The 17,326-nt window shown below is 38.1% G+C and overlaps 1 protein-coding gene across 4 annotated transcripts in view; it reads left to right on the forward strand.

Moving 5' to 3' along the window:
* Positions 1-17,326, forward strand: part of LOC134536844 (plasma membrane ascorbate-dependent reductase CYBRD1) — a 168,892-nt gene that overhangs the window by 56,300 nt on the left and 95,266 nt on the right. The window contains exon 1 of one of the 4 annotated variants that reach the window (XM_063376857.1): positions 2,007-2,232. The exons of 2 other annotated variants lie outside the window; for them this stretch is intronic. In XM_063376857.1, coding sequence (XP_063232927.1) covers positions 2,207-2,232 — 26 coding nt within the window. In that variant the 5' untranslated portion in view covers positions 2,007-2,206. Of the gene's footprint in view, positions 1-2,006; positions 2,233-17,326 lie in introns of those variants that run through there. One more of the 4 variants, XM_063376856.1, reaches the window with a different exon arrangement.

Here is a 17,326-nt window from a genome sequence, read left to right on the forward strand (position 1 = left end):
ACAAATAGACTCTTTTCAAGTCAAATTTGCAAATGAATTTTCATGTTATTAGGTGTTCCGCAAAGTAGTAGTTTATCTCAACTACAATTAATATTAAATAAATTATATTCCAACTGTAACCAGAATTAATCAACAGAACATGCTGATGAAAAAAAAAATTGGGAAATATGTTTGTGAAACTATTCGGCAAGATATTTCAGCTGTCCGGATATGATTTTCAAGTTAACAAACGTCTCTGAATTTCGATAGCATTTATTGTCTAACTTTAGTCAAAAAAATAATTTAATTAATCAGAATTATCACATAGTAAGTAATGACATTAAATGTGGTGTCATCTTTTAAGACCTTCGAGTACTATTAATGCCAAGCTTTCTTTTCCACCAACATGTAGATAATACTATTAGCAACACATGAAGATCTTTAGGTCTTATTAAATTTTTTCTGTATCAAATGATTTTAATTAGACAAGTATTTTGAATATGCTACATTTGCATTTTCTATTGGTATTGCATGGTATTGGTCGTTGATAACAGTATTTGGTATTACTCTAACGAGATATATTAACTTCACAAGATTGCGATTTGTGACATTTTAAGGTACTATAGCGTTTTTTTCTGATCTTTTGTTAATCTAATTTTGCCCATTAACGAACTCGACTGAGATTTTTCATAGCTGTAATATTTTGAAAGTGATTTGTGAAAATTTATGGCCGTTATCGTGTCTATAAAATTGCTATATAAATAATTATATAATCTTTTGAGTTGGGATGGTTTTGGGGTCTATGAATCATTAAACAAAACCTACGTTAACATTTTCCGGGAAGTCGCACCATGGTTACAGCAACCTGGACACCCGACTCGACGTTCGTATTACATTGTAATTTTTTTTTTGTAATGAGAACTGAAATAATCATGTAAAATTATAAATATATATATATATATATATATATATATATAAATTTGTACATTTACACGAAAGAAACTGGACCGCTAAAAAAATAAAAAAACAAAAGTTCGCAGTATTAACTCGTTCCGGAGAGTCTGGGCTTTGAATTGTCCCAGCGTCTACATTAGTTAAGTTATTTGTAAACCGTTATCTGAATAGCTTTCCAGTATTAACTGCGCACATAAATAGGCACAATAAAACAAAAAAAAATCAACAGTTGAATATTATATTATCCTTTCTATGGTTTAAATAATTTATGCTTGTATTAAAAAAAAAAATCTATATTTAAAATTAGGTATGCATCGGTTTACGTAAGCGCGACAAAAAATATTCAGTATTGTTTCCAAATAACGTTTTTCATTTATGCAACAAGCTAAATGTATCAAGGGCGTATTATTAAATGCATTTTCGCCGTTTCACGTTAAGCAATAAACTTTCGTGGCATGATCCGTCTCCGTTTACACATTGTGCGTGTGTGTTATATATATAAAACACGTTTTTCCCTGCATAAATTTAGCCGTTGTTTCGTTTTAACAAATATTGTAATATTGTAGTAGGACTACTACAATAGTTGGTATTAATATAGCTAAAAATGATCAAAATAATGTTTTTGAATAAAAAAAATAGCGTTTAACAATACATAGGTATTAGCGAAGATTTTACAAAAAATAATTTTTTAATAATTACGTATTATCGTAGAGTTTACAAAAGAGAATTGTTGATAATAACTTTAATTTTTACTACAAGGTAAAAATAACATGGCGGTATTCGGTAATTTGCATTTGGTTTATATGTAAGCTTCGGTGTTGATAAAACGCAAAACTTGAAATACGGAATATGTTATTTAAAAAAAAATATTAGGCCCCGTGACTATTTTATATAAATAAAATAAAATAAGTTAAATCATTTAAAAAACGCGAGTGTAAACCGTTTCAAAAAAAATCAGTCACTACGTAGTGCGATCTGTTGGAAGCTTTCAAACTGATTTCCTACATAGTTCTACGCCTCGCCGCTAGATGGCAGAGCAGTCTGCGGAGCGCCCTTGGGGTACAAAAAAGTGCGCGGTTCCATCAGCATCAACAATCAACTGGTCCCCCACTGTTGCCACTCCCGCTTCGAGAATCAAATAGATCAGAAGTGATTCGGTGGCTGCAGTGTCCAGTGCGTCGTCGTGGCTGTGCAGTTTCCGCGGTTTGGTTCTGAACGAACCGAAGCGGTTCTTTTAGTTTTATTAACGTACACGTCTCGATCGCTGTGAAAAATGGCAAAGGCTAAAATCCACACAACGTGAGTACAATTTCTTCATTTTCTTGCACATGTTAACACTTTCAAACAATCCGGTGTACGTTAACGAATATACATCATTCTCATTTGAATTGAACGGGTCTCTTCGTTCACGTAAGGTAGTTTTTATTTTATTTTAGCGTCTCATTGTTGACAATTGTAGCGGTATGTTTCACTGCAACCGGCACGCAGTTGTGGTGTGACGCGGGCAAGCAACCTTTTTACGTCTTTCTTTTAACTTTGTTTTTGTTGAGCTAGGAAAATATTTATGTGAAATTCACTCGCAGTTGATTTGCTGCTCATGTTTCCGAACATATGCGATGCAGGTGACACCGCATTTGCATGCTAGCCCGCAAGCCTGGGAACCTGTTGATGTGCGCCCGTGTTACAAGAGTGGTGTGCTGACTACAAAGGGGGAGGCTTCAGCCCAAACAGGTCTAGCAGGTAGCAGGTTGCAGATGTGCTAGTCCCCCCCTCTTGGGTCGTCTCTTTTATGTATTTTTTTTTATTCTCGCCGCTTCTCCCTGGAGGGTTCAAAATTCACAACGGGTCAAGCGTATATCCTGCTTCCTTGTGAGCAAGGGCCAGAGAATAACAGTGCCTAAATCTTTTCTTGTATATCATGTTCATTCATTAATTATTTCATTCATTCATCCGTTCAACAATCAAACGAAATTCCTTATTTTTTGCTTTTAGTATTTCCTCTCTTTTCTAGCGAGACTTGTTGGAATAAAGCAACAGTTTTATTGTTTTACTAGCTGACCCGGCAAACGTTGTTTTGCCATATAAATTATTTCTAGTGTAGAAAAAAAAACTAACTTATTGTAAGTGTGTAAGGATGTGGTATATGAGGATGTGGTGAAAGAGGCATGGAGGTATTGACTGTGAAACGGCGTGATTGTCGTTCTAATCTTCTTACTTCATTGCGTTCAGCTCGAGTATCTTCTGATTGTTCTTGACGCAATTGCGCCATGCTCACTCGCGCATCAGTATTTTGTTGCTGGATTTCTTCTTCGGTTCTTTGATCTCTTCTATTTCGCATGCTTCTAGATCTACTTGTATTACGGCTCAAATTAGCCCCTTTGCGTTTTGTTGGCACTGTTCACTGTACAATACACACATAAATAAAACTAACTGAATTACTTAATGATAAACACACATACATATATATATATATATATATATATATATAATTTCAAGTCATTGTTGGTTAATCTTTTTCTTCAAATTTCATAGAAAGTATTACATACAGTATTAAATATGTGAAAACTTAAGGTTTATCCATTTATTCAAATATTAAATGTGACCTATTTGGTCATAATATCATTACGTATTCTTAGTTTTTAACTTTAAATTATTTTCTTCAAAAAAATTGTGGATTTTACGATTTTTATAAGTAAAGTTTGGTGTAAATTATGATTTTGATAGGTTGTTTAAAAAACGTTGGTAGATTATGAAAATGCTGGAAATATCAGTACGAATAGGCGTAGTTTTTCTTTTTTCGTTGGACAGTGGACGTTATAATTAAAATATTGCTCGAACTTAGTTCGTTAGTCAACTAACAGAAACCTAACGTATATACTTTAACATTCAGGAAATATAACCATTTTATATAGCTAATTAACTCTTTGATAAATGAATCTGAGGTCTACCGCAGTCCCAGACAGCAAAACTGGTCAGAAACGATCGTCAGAAGTCAGTTCCAAATGTTCAGATTGGCTGAAGTGGCACTTTTATGAGAAACAACTGATCTTCGAATTGTAACAGGGCCTCATATCTGAAATTTTCTGTTTAGGAACTGTGTATTGCATTACGGCGTTCCACAGGTTTCCCTCGCCTGTCGACATAGAAAATACCTGTCTATAATCAGAAATTACAAAATTTGTGTTCTCAGTGCGCTGAACCCAAGGGCGAATCTAGCTCAAAACGGAAGGGTGATTTTTTTTGGGGGGAAAGGGGGGGGGGGGGCTTTTCATGATGGAGGAGGGTCCGTAGTGCCATGTACTCTTTTAAACAATAACAAAATAAAGAACATTATCAATTGGTAAAATAACAAAAGGAAGAACACGACAAAAGGTTCTCACCTCTCCCCCCTGAATTGCCACTCCACCAGTGGAGTAGCGTAGAGCCGGATGAAACAGGTGAGTTGGTTTTGCGTTGAATGGAACGGGAAAAGGGGGGGGGGGGGCGTCAAGAGAGAAGGGAGTTATGTAGCTATATAGCTGTTGCACCGAATAGAAAAAATTCCCTGCCCATATGAGACGTCTAGATTTCAGTTTTGAGTATAGGGAACAAGAGATTGAATAAATACGATATTCATTTCTAAAATAGGTCAGCCTCTTCTATAATCCAACAAAAGAAAAAAAACTTTCGTTTAATATATATTTGACAAGTTAAGAGTACAAGTATACATCTCTGATACGGAACCATCGGTTTTACGAGTTAATCTCGACCTCGGCCTATGTTGATTTATTACGGCTCTGCAGATTCGTAAAATTCGCCAAACATGACATCGCGTGTCTAGGAATTTTTGCAGTGACTCTATAAAGTACGCGCATAATATATTTGAAAGATTGGCGAATTTCAACTTTTAATTTACAAATATTTATCTTTTTCAATGCTCGGAATTTTGAAAATTTTACGTAGAAAGTACTAACATTGACAAGTATATTTGCTGTCCTTGTTCAAGAATAAATTTTTGCTTTCCGATATATTACATCTAACGTAGTTGAAATGATTAGTACAAGTCTTGCCAGAACTGATTGCAAAATTTTTCCTTAGCGACGCTGCTCCTCTGCGAATATACGTATAAACGTCCAATATTAACAGAAATACATATAATTTTACATAAAATCTTTAAATTAGGTATTGTTACAATTTTTATTTGAGGTTTCACAATACACTAGTACTTGTATGCGTTTAAAGTAGAGCAGTGATATATATATTTTTCTTTTTTGTTTGTGCAGCAATGGCGTGTTGAAGTACTGTTGGCAGTGAATATGTGCTACTCCAGAATCAAAATAGCGCGGCAGACGCGATACGAAAGTCGTGATACGACAGAAAAAATATAGCATTATCGTAAGCATACGATTTTTTTTACTGGGTGACAAACAGAAATAAATAAGTAAAAATAAAATGTTTCGTGCCGTTGCATCGACACTACATATTCATGACAGTCATCGATGTTTACAAGTTTTTTGTTTTAATGTACCTGCTTGAGATAAAATTATTTTATAAAAATATTGTAAATAAACATATTACAATATGTTTCTACGAATGAAGTAAATATCCGCCCTCCCCCCCCCCCCCCCCCCCACACACACACACTAGTACGTACAACCATTTAGCTCCCGCGACGCGATAAAAATAAACCAACCTTTTCTTATGGGAAAGTCTGTCGCGTGTGTAAATTTTGTCGCGCTGACGTCATATATGTGTCTTAACGTTATTGGTTTAGAAAATTATTTTATTTGCGTCGTGTCCATTGAGGTACTGAGATGCCAGCATGACAAAGGTAAATGGAGAGATTATTCCAGTTGAAATGACCTCTTTTTTTTTTTTTTTGAAAGGATCCCAGTGGTAAAGGAATGCATGAATACATGAATGAATGAATTGGGGTCAGACGCCTCGTCCACTTCGAGGTCACGAGAGGCGGAAGGTACGATCTTTGAATATATATATATATATATATATATATATATATATATATATATATATATATATATATACTGTATAGAAGTCGCCAGCCCAGGTCAAAATTTCTAATACGGTTTTGAGGTAGTTGGTTAATTCACCGCCGCAATCGCCACCATCTCTAGGGCATCGACTTGTGGTGGTCCCTAGCGGACAAGTGTCGAACTCTTCAAACACCCCTTCCCTCTCCCGTTGAACGACCTTGAGCTTCAGTGAATGATTGATGGGGGGTGCGGGGAATGACAGCGGGCGACAGTTCTGCGCTCTAACGTGTAAATAACAACTAAGACGATACAGGGCGTTACGGCAGCGCACTGCAGCGGTGAAGTTCCCAAGCTGCTCATCATACGCTCCTGAAAAACGTAGAGTAAATCCTATCCACTCGCGACTTCTATACAGTATATATATTCAAAGGTACGATGGAGAGGTGACGGAAAATGCGTGGGCGAGGACAAACGGGAGCACTAGGAGAAAACCCACCCCGGCCACTTGCGAAACGTCTTGCCGGGAATCGAACTTGGTTCGTCGTGACAGTGGAATACGAGCGATCCGGCCCTTCAATCGCCCCAGCTCTATTATTCCCGATGGACACCTTAGAACTTAGAACCTTAGAATTCATTTTGCTAACTCACATTCGAGTACAGTAAAACCTTTTTCAACCGGCCCTTTTTGATCCGGATCTCCGGATAATCCGTGTCAGATTTGTAGACATTTTATTTATTTAATGTCCACATAACAATTTTTCAACTACGTTAGGAAGAAAGTAACAAATAAGTAGTTTTTAGTTTGATTCAATGTACAGTTCCTGCATAGATGATAGAATCATGGCAATAAAATGCTTTTCGCTGATTTTAAGAAAGCACCAGCTGACAAACTTGGAGCGTCAGAAATGCGCCAAACTCACAGCTTAACTATTAATGATAAAGAGATTGCGTGACCATACGTCATTCAAACGCCATACATGTTTGAAACAGAAGAATGGTAGGGTTTGAATACATAGCAATAGCTTGTAACTTTGCCGCAATTGTCAGTTATTTAAAGTTTTAATTCAACAAAGATACTACTTAACTGATATTTTTTCTTCACTTGTTAGGTCAGTGGCGTGGTGAAATGGTAACATACATGAGCTGATAATCTGCGGGCTCGGATTCGTTATACCTGCTAGGGACTTTTTTTTTCTTTTACATTTTCATTGTAATGTTTCTCGCAAAATTAAACTTTTAATTGCATAAATTAGATTTGTTTAAACAGTTAAATAACGTTATCACGTGAGATTCTGAATAAAATAAACATTTACGAAAATTCTAGCAAGTGATTATCTACTCTGCTTTTTATTTATTATTAGAAGAAAAATTACATGTTTCCATTTTCCAATAAAATAATACGTTTTTAACTTTAATAATACGTTTTTAAATTTAAAATAATACGTTTTTAAATTGGACCCAGATAAAAACTGGCATGGAAGACAGCTTATTTCGCGCACCTGTTCGCTCTCGCTTCACACATGGTATCATGCGATCTCTCCCTTTCCTCCTCTTCGTTGGCGAATGTAATACGTCAACGGCGCTTTTTCGTTGTGATTGTGTGCCACGCCTTCGATCTCTGTGCTCGCAGTTCACCCGTGCAATGGCAGCCTAGTTTATTGCGCGCTGACTATTGGGACGGTTGATTGGTTGGGGTGGGGGGAGGGGGAGAGAACTGCTTGTTGACTTTTCTGGGTTGTTTTGGCCGGGTACGATCAGCGCCAGTAATTATTGCTGTTACCACGACCCCTTCCTACTCTACTCCCCCCTCCCTTTTCTCTTCTACGCCTTCCAGGGATCAGCGAATGCATGTACATTGCCATAAACTTCCCCCCCTCCCCCCGTTTCCGTTCTGTATTTCACACCCGATCAATACCGCCCATAGATATTCGCACATGTTTAACCGACCTCAACACGGCCGAGTTCGTCATTAAACGACCCACGGTATCAATTCAGGACCCTACATATCCTGTCAATCTGCACTGCAATTGTTTTTTTTTTTTGTATACTGAACAGAAATATTCACGTAAAATTGCAGAATTTTGTAAATTTTTGCATTTACATCAAATCAACTGCATCAATACAAAATGGCGTTCGCTGTGCTGTAATACTGGGTTTGGATTCTTACCCGGGCATTTATCTTTTGTGTTCTTACAATTCTTCCAGTAATTTAAAGTTATTTTCGTAAAGCGCTTTCCAGTATTTACTGCACACATTAACTAGCATAATAAAACAAAATAAAGTTCAATTATTGGATATGCTATTATCATTTCCGTGGTTTTAAAAAAAACTATGCGTGAATGAAACATCAATTAAAATATCAAATGTTACGCCGAATTTCATAAGAAGTAGGTACTCAGTATTTCATATGTGCAAAAATAACCAAATTCATGTGTTGTACAAAGTTGCAATATATTTCTTGTAATATTACAAACTATTTCTTGGCAAATGGTTTCCAAAGGAATCTTTTGTAAACGTACAGAATTTTTTTTCTGTATATGGAAAGAATTTACGAAGCCCGAGAAGCCGATTAATAGCTCCGTAAATTTTGTCTGCTGTTGTTTGCTTGGTTTTTTTTAACACGATTTATAGATTTGGATGAAATATTTCAGATATTGCTTAAAACGAGTCCTAAAACCACTGAATGTTACCACGCTAATAAAAAAAACACACATACAAAACAAACGTATTTTTAGAGCGAGTCTGAAGTCGACCGACTAACTTCGTGTGTGGGTACAACACAAGTTGAAAAAATCTTGTGCATTATAAGGAAAACAAAATGGAATAAATAACTGAAATTTTTTTTAGTTAAAAGGAAATGCTAGTGGCTTCTGGATGGCATGGTTTAAAATTCTTTCAGAAAAATTTATTTTGTTTTATTTAGCCTTTTGAAATCATAAAAAATTCGGATGATTTTAAAAGGCCTGGTAAAATAAAATACATGCATGTTTTTTGTGAAATAAATTAAACCACGTCACATAGCTTCCCGTAAAAATTGACTTCAAAACCTAAAAAGTTCCAGTTTTATATTCCATATGATTCTCCTTATCCACACCGCACAAAAACGTGAAAAATCCAATTCATCCAGAAATTTGTGCAAAAGTTATGATATATATATATATAAAAAACTTATAATAAAATCGTCAAGTTTAACCGGGTGGAATGTAAATATAAAACTATGATGAACGTGACACCCTTAAGGGGTCCGCCTCGTCAGGTGTGTATGTGTGTTAGTGAGGCGGGATGATAAGCGCGACGCTCACTGGTATTTTTAGCGTCGAATAGCCTCTAAGCGCAAGGCTCTGAACTGGCGCGCAGTCTTCTCGTCGTCACAGGAAAACTGTGAAATGGAGCGGTGACCGTTCAATTATATGGTGAAGAAATGAAGATAAATGTGTAATGCATGTCCCTTAAGTGCTTTCAAGAATCTGTACCGGTTCATTTACGTCTAAAAATTACTCTGAAAACACACGTTTTTCCCATTTTCACTCTTCTAAAAATACAGTTTAAAAACTTAATCCGAAATCAAAAGTACTTTTCGGCCCTCAGCGAACTCTTAAATGCCTTTTTTGTGGACAGACCCCACTCGGATATCTTGAGTAGTTTTGAAATCGCGTTGTTTTTCCTAAAGTTCTGCGCACCGTCTGTGTGCCCGGGTAGGCGGGGCCCTTAATATGAACTCTTTCGAGGCTCCTGCGAGGAGAGGTTCGGAAACAGCCCCGGAGTCGCTCGTGAAAGCGGGCCCTGCGCGTTGCGTTGTTGGGCTTTGTTTTGAGGCCCACACGGCCCGGCGCGTGTTTTCTGGCGTGGGTCGCGCGTGCAGCGGTGGCCTCCCGTTACCTTCTGCGCCGTGAATGAAAAAACAGGCCTTCGCCGAGGACATTCCGCGCGTCGCTGACCCGGTCGGAGACGACAAGCGTAACTAATCGCACGCTTGGCTTGTTGCAAGGTTTACCATCCAGGAGTTCGCCTGGAGTCATTCATGCACACGGTAAAAAAAATTGGTTGTCTGTAAAGTCGGTTTACGGACGATAGTTTAACGTGACAACGTCATAACAAAACACTGATGAAATGATTGCATACTTTTATGAATAAAATTGAATAATTTTTATTGAATTATCACTATTTTGTAAGGATACAAAGAATGAGTGAAATGAAATCCACAATTTAATTGATAAATTTACTTTTATTTGCACTCATTAATTCGAATATGTTTATTACTTTAACGAAGAGATTATTTTAACTATAACATTTATACATGTTTGCTATTTAACTTCTTCCAATCTGTGTTATTCTGTTAAGGATAGGACGATGATAGGAAAAGTAGGAAACGAATGGGAGTGTTTCAAGTTTAATGTGCCTCGAAAAAGTCAAATCGATGGTTGTTCCAATCGAGTGGTAGAGAGATAGATGCGGCGCAAGTGTACAATGAGCGTAACGGGACAAAGCGTAACGGGACAATGAGTCATCCTTTTTCGTGTTTGCAGCCGGCGTTCATCGATTTATTAGACGTCACGTCAAAAATAAAAAATAAGAAATAACTGGATCGAAATTTGAACTCAATTCCTCTCGAATGAAAGCCTTACCAGTAGAGACTTACTATTTTCTCTCAAATGTTTGGGGATCGTTTCAATGTTTGACAACCATATTGATCTGACGTAATTTTTTTTGATGAATTTAAACGACACAAATTATACCCATGACTACATGACTAGAGACCTGCAAAATTCGCGGATTCATTCGGTGATAGGCTAGAATTCAAACACATATACCTCTTAGATAATTTTGCTATTGGCTTAATGTTCATCTGGACGAATCTCAACCAGATATGAACCCTCAACCAAAGAAGGATCGAATCACAGACAGACCAGCTGAGACGACTTACAAGTCGGCAGCCAATGAACTTGCGTTATTTGCCCAAGTGTACAGGGGTAGGATGTGTAGTCTATCCTGAAGGCCATCGAAACCGCGAATTTTGCAGGTCTCTACCCATGACTTTTCCGTGTCCATTACAGTACATTTACATGTTACGTGTAAGTCAATGTGTTTCCAAATTTTTCATAAACCTGAAAAATGAAGTTTTCTGGTGGTGTGTAATGTGCAATTGGCGTGTCTGCAGCCACGAGGCCTCGTCACACCCACTTGCTCGACTCCGTAGAAGTGCAAGTGGAACAAACATGGCGTCAAATAGCAATGCAGTTAAACCACTCTCCTCCTGATAGTTACACATTCCGTAGCGCTCTGAGCGTCACACTTTTTTTTTCTTCTTCATTACGATACTTTTCGTTACGTACCGTACATGCTCAAAAAAAAAAAAAAAAAAAAAAAAAAAACTATGTTTGTCGCACGTTGGAACTGTTATGGCTGCACGTTGCGAAGCTTCCCGTGGAAGGCGTTTTGTTTCAGTTATGCCCTCTTTAGGGGTCCGCGAGTACTCGAATTTTTTTTCTCGATATTCTTGGATATTTTGATAATCGATATTCGCAAATAGTTTTATATTCGATAGTCGCGAGTCATTTGATATTCTATATTATTGAATAATTTTATATTCGATTCAATATTTCGAATTTTTTTTCCCTTAAAATTATTTGTAACCAATATATAGATAAGCCTACACCATTTCGGATACATTAAAAAAAAAATTAAAAACGTATAATGTATGAGGCCAAGATGATTTATTCAGTAATTTAGATTTGTACTGCAACATTATTCTCACATTGCTTTATATTTAGCAAATAATGATATAATAAATTTCTAATTTATGTATTGTAACTAGATCAACAAAGCAACTTTCAAACTTAAAATTTACTAGTATAAATAAATGCAATGCTAGTTTTTTAATTTTCCTTTATTTTACATCTGTCTTAAATTGTTGAATTTTCAACGTATCTCTCTCTTTTTTTTTTTTTACTTTATTTTGCTATAGTTTTCCTTGAACTCCTGTGAAGCGTGAAAAAAAAATTGAGTAGAAAATTATTCGATATTCGTGAATATAGTGATATTCGATTCTAAATTCAATTCGAAAGAAGAAAGAAAACAGTATTCGTTAGGAACGGAGGAGGGAGAGGGCGAGAAACAATAACCGGAACGAGTACACGGCGTGGGAGGTGAGACAGAAGCCTCGGCTTTCTCAGCGATGACGTAAGATTGAGGAGTGTGCGTGTGTTTGCACGCACCTGGTCCATAAAAGAGAAAAGATTAAAGTAGACTCGAGTCGTTTTGTCTTCCCCGAGCGCGTCCGATTCACCAGACGTAGAGGTGCGAGGATTTCGGGGTTCGTAGCAAAGTAGACTTCAAACACGTTTACATCTTCACTACTTCAGCGATTGGACTATAATCAATAATGCTTTTTGACCAGCCCTGGTTGACTTCGTGCCAGGAATGAAAGAGGAGAAGACGTAGTTTACCCAGTTGCCACTGAACACTTCAGGGAAAAAAAATTCCTGTTTATGAATAGGACAGTTGAGTCTATCCTGGAACGAAATGATCGTGGCTCTAACCAATACAACTCCCAAAATAATTTTACGTGAACTGCGTCATGTGCGTTCGTTTACAGCTTGTACTCTAACAGACTTTTTTTTTCCTTACGCGGTATTTAAACTAATTATGGTACTCGGACAAAATGCTTAACATTATTATTTGCATTAAGAACGGTTATATAATCGCATGATTGCGTTATCGCGTGGCGCGTTAGAAGTAAAATTTAACAGATGGAGGTATAAGGATGTGAGCAAATAAGTGTGATATTATCTTTGAAAGATTTGTGCAATGGGAGTGCATGACTTGATGTAAGCTTTTGGACATACGCCATTGCTAAGCACATGTATGTCTGTAGAAGAAAACTACAAAAAACCAAAAGACAAAAAACACAAATTAAGCAAAAATTGCTGTTGTCAACAGGATATATACACCACATAATATTCCATAACAGGAATATGGTCAACAAACAAAGAAAAACGAAGAAAAATGGACTAAGAGAACGAAAAAACCCCCACAAATGATGATTTGAACCCCAAAAAATTCAGCACGACAGTTGAAACGAGACAAAAACACAATAAAACGAAAAGACGAAACAAACACAATATTTTTCTAAAACAGAAACAAGCGTCGTTTCGGGAACTGTTATCTGCTCCCGTCCTCAGGCAGAGACGCACATGGTACGAAAACACAGGTGCGACTCTAAGTGTGATATAATCCAAAAATGACATCGAGCACACTCGTTCCCCCCACCAACCCCTGACCGTTGCCCATTTAATTGCCCTCCGAGCGTAACACTTTTGCCACGCTCTAATGATGTCACCGCCCCGGCTTACACTACCGACGTTCTCACTTCAGAAATGTCACGCGGTTAATCGATATTGATCGATAGGTCACGACGAACGACTGCGAGTAGTTTTGGGAGACAAGCCGAGCCCTGGGCACCAAACCACAGCGTCACACAACAAGCAGCGAGTTCGAGTCCACTACTGCAGCACCTGCATGGAACTGCCAGAACGCTCGCGGTATTTGGAAATTACTCCTTCGCAAAGTGCCGCGAGATGTTGCAACTTCAACCTTATGTTCCAGCTGCTTCTGACGCGACGCTGGTTCTCTGCAGCTCTGCTGGAAAACGGGCAGTACGGGTACTACTTCGCTGCGAGACTTGACTTCTCCCATAAAGTCGACTCTCTGGCCCCATCATTCGCAAAGCTTACCGTTCGTTCACTGACCCCCGAGCGGTCCCCGAACATACAAGTATGTTCGCTGCACTCTCGTGCAACTTCGCGTTCAGAATAATAATAATAGTAATAATATGTGATCAAGTCGTTCAGTACTCGCCAGTGATGTGTAACAAACATCCAACCTCTGTAGCGAGAAAATTAATGTATTCTCATGTACAAGTACACTTATAATACGAAACTCGGACACGGAATTTAACGTAGAATTCTTTAAAATAATGGCCGAGCGCAAGAAATATAAGCAAACTATTGTGTTTTTTTTAACTACATTTCTGTACACGAATCACACGTATTTTTCCGCACTCGCCGCCGGAATTAATTGCCGGAGCAGCTACTTCGACAGTTGAATCATTTGATTAGCAGACAGAAATTATAAACTATATTCTTGAAACGGCTCCGATAAAAGCGAAAAAAAAAAAGCTTGAAAAAAAAAACCTAACCCCGTGTATGGTCCTGATTTTCGACGAGGAATTTTTATGGAAATACTACCTATCTTGTTAAAATTCATTGAACAGTTAATACTATAAAGTTTCCCTTCGTCTTTGTGAACTTTAGTTCTCGTCATCCGCCACAGATTGCAGCGCTGTTGTTGTTTCACATTTCCGTTCCTTCACTTCCGTCGCCTTCGCAAAATTACTCCCACCAAATTTCGCATACCGAGAACTAAGACGTTACACATAAAAAAAAAATAGTAGAAAATGCATGAACGCGTGATATTCGGGAGTCTGACTCGAGGTCGATGAATCTTGAAGGTTTCTATTGGTCTGCGCTGTCCGGAGTAGAGCCGCATTCCAGCGTGATTGGCGGAGGTCTCAAGCCCCTCCCAGCTCCGCCCCTGCGCCTCGGTGGGGATGTCAGATCCGTGGGGGAGTTGAGCTGCATACAAACTGCCCTGATGTATCGTGTTATCATGTCTTAATATTACTTGTTCTGGAATGTTAAATTGATCTGTAAGCCGACTCCTAATCTACCCTTAAAGGGCGCACATTTGGGAGGACAGGTGGAGGGGTGCCGACCGTATAGGCTGGAACACAGATGTTCCTATGCTCCCTTGTGTCGTCAGACAGTGTGTGGATACTTTGCAAGGGTGCGTCTTTTTTGTGAAACGGTTTGAAATGGCTGAAAGTGTTGTGCTCCTAGAAGAACTTGAAGAGGAAGAATGTTCTGTTAGCTCTTTAGAGAGTTGGGTACATCACACAAATGTAAAACATGCCTTTCTTTCTAATTTCTCTATCGATTTCTTCCCAATCTACGCCCCTCGCCTGCTGGTTCCTGCAGTCTTTGCTTGAAATGTAAGTACGCACTGGCTAAAGTCACTTCATCCCCCGTTGCTAGTAGCGTGTGATGCTCGCCACGTCTGACGAAAACAAGAAAGTCCGGAACTCCGCCTGCGACATAGGCGTGCGCACGTTAGGTGCCACAGGTGCCTTGGCACCACCATTAGGGTTAACGTTATTTTGTTTTTTACAAGCATAAATAATACATACTTACAAAAATCCGTATTATTTCCAAAAAAAATATGTTTTTCAATCGTGTCGAGTTACAGATATGTGCTCATAACACTATCAGTATATCAATTATCAATCTAACCAACTATACACACGAAAACAAGCCATTTGCAATTACTTGTGTTGTACACGCGGGCCGCGGCTACAAAACTTCTGAAATGTAAATACTTCTCATAGTTCTCCTCGAATTACATAGAATGCGCGCTCGGTGTCCACTGTTCACTCCACTCGGCAGGCGCACGGAATAATAGCCGCCGTCCGCCAGGGTTTATTTAAAAAAAGAGAGAGAGTTTAGTTAGTTAAAAGGATAGGCTTACTCGATGACTTATATGCAGTCGCCGACAAAACATTTTTGTTGTATTCCAAAAGTTAAAACTTTTGCCCACTCTTATTTGTGTGTTTTTATTATTTTAATATTTTACATATTTAAGGTATGTTACAAAAACTCCCTTGATTTGTTGATTTTAAAACTTAACATTTGAGAATGTTTTTTTTTTCTAGCATTTATTTGGCATCTTCAGAAAACATTTAAGTACGGTTTTTCAAAGCCACCAGCATGAATTCCGTGCAAACAATTTGTGCAATTTACTTTATGGCTCAACAAAGCTTAAAACTGTAAATAGTTTAGTAGTTTTCCTGGTGATTATAACGTTCAAAGCCATAATTTGTCATACAAAATGTTAATATTTTTACATCTGTGTATTTAATGTTTTTGTTCGGAAACACCTTAAATAGCACCATTTTGCTCTTTCAAATCCAAATTTTTCCGGGGGAGGACCCCTCGACCCCCCGCTTTAGGCTCGGGTCCGTGAATAATAGGGCTGTTGTGTAATCTGGCACCACCAATACTGAAGTCCTGCGCACGCCTATGGCCTGCGACGCGTGATACTTCGCTCTCGGCATCAGTTGACGCAATAACACGCGTTAACACTGCAAGTCGTAACAACGTGAGCACACCCCGCACACAAGCATTGATGTATTTTATCATGTAACACTTGGGCTAACAACGACAAGGCAGTTTCACCGTGTACGTCTGTGATGTTATTTTCTTTCATAACGGAATTCTTGAGCTGTTTATATTTAAAGTTTGACTGTCTTCATCTGTGCTGGCGTCGGTGTGTTGTCCACAATACCTGTTTAGTTTCATCGTTTAGTCCATTTGTTCGCTCTGTTGTCCAAGGTTTCTTATTTTGCATTCTTGAAATTTTTCCATGGCGAACAGTGCGAAACTACAATGGTGTATGTTCAAAGAATTGTTTTAATCCAAACTCGTACCGAAATGATTAAACAGATTCTGCAAGGCAAAAAAATCTGGAATATGCCCTAAAGTAACTAACCGCATGTAAAAGGAAATATTGACTCTAGTATACTTTACGATACTGGAATATAAAAATCATAGTTGAAAAATAAACAACATTTATTAGATCGGCATCGTCAAATATGCTGAACGGGGTGGGGTTGCAGTATATAATACGATTGCGTAGGTAAAATACGGTATTGTGTTCTACGCTAGATACCGGCTGTAGATTATAAACACGATACCCGAAAGTTGGTTTCACAAAGGAAACGTATTTTGCGCAAAACAAGCGCGTGAAGGTTCTCCGCTCATATTCCCGCACTTGTTCCGTCCGACCGTGGGGATGTTAATGACGTCAGCGCCGCCACGCCGGGGTGACGTCATCGATATTGTTGTGGTATTGGGATCTGGACTACTGAGGTTGTTAGTTATGCAGGTTGCGAACACGACAGGGGAGAATAATTGTCCCGTACTCTCAATGGCCACCTTTGTGCGCCGGCCTGTGCCAGTCACAAAGCAAGGAAGATTAAAGAGCCGCATCTCAATGCTATAACTAACGCTCTTATTTTCTCTGGGAATCAGCGAACTGTGCGGTATTTATGTGCAACCTAACAACCTAAAAGTCGTTAACGTTTCGAAAGTAAATGTTGGCAACCTGTATTATTATTATTTTTATTTTTGTGATCGTTCATTGCTGGAAATATTCACCATAAATTTTCAAGATTGTTTTTTTTTTTCAATACAGAACCAACCAAAACACTAATGATTTATCTTTTGTTTCAAAAATTAAAAAAAAAAAAAAAAACCTGGATAGCCGAAAAGTATGAGTGTTGAAAGCCATTACCTCAGTTCAAATTG

This window comes from Bacillus rossius, chromosome 11 (assembly GCF_032445375.1).
Source record: "Bacillus rossius redtenbacheri isolate Brsri chromosome 11, Brsri_v3, whole genome shotgun sequence".
NCBI lineage: Eukaryota > Metazoa > Arthropoda > Insecta > Phasmatodea > Bacillidae > Bacillus > Bacillus rossius.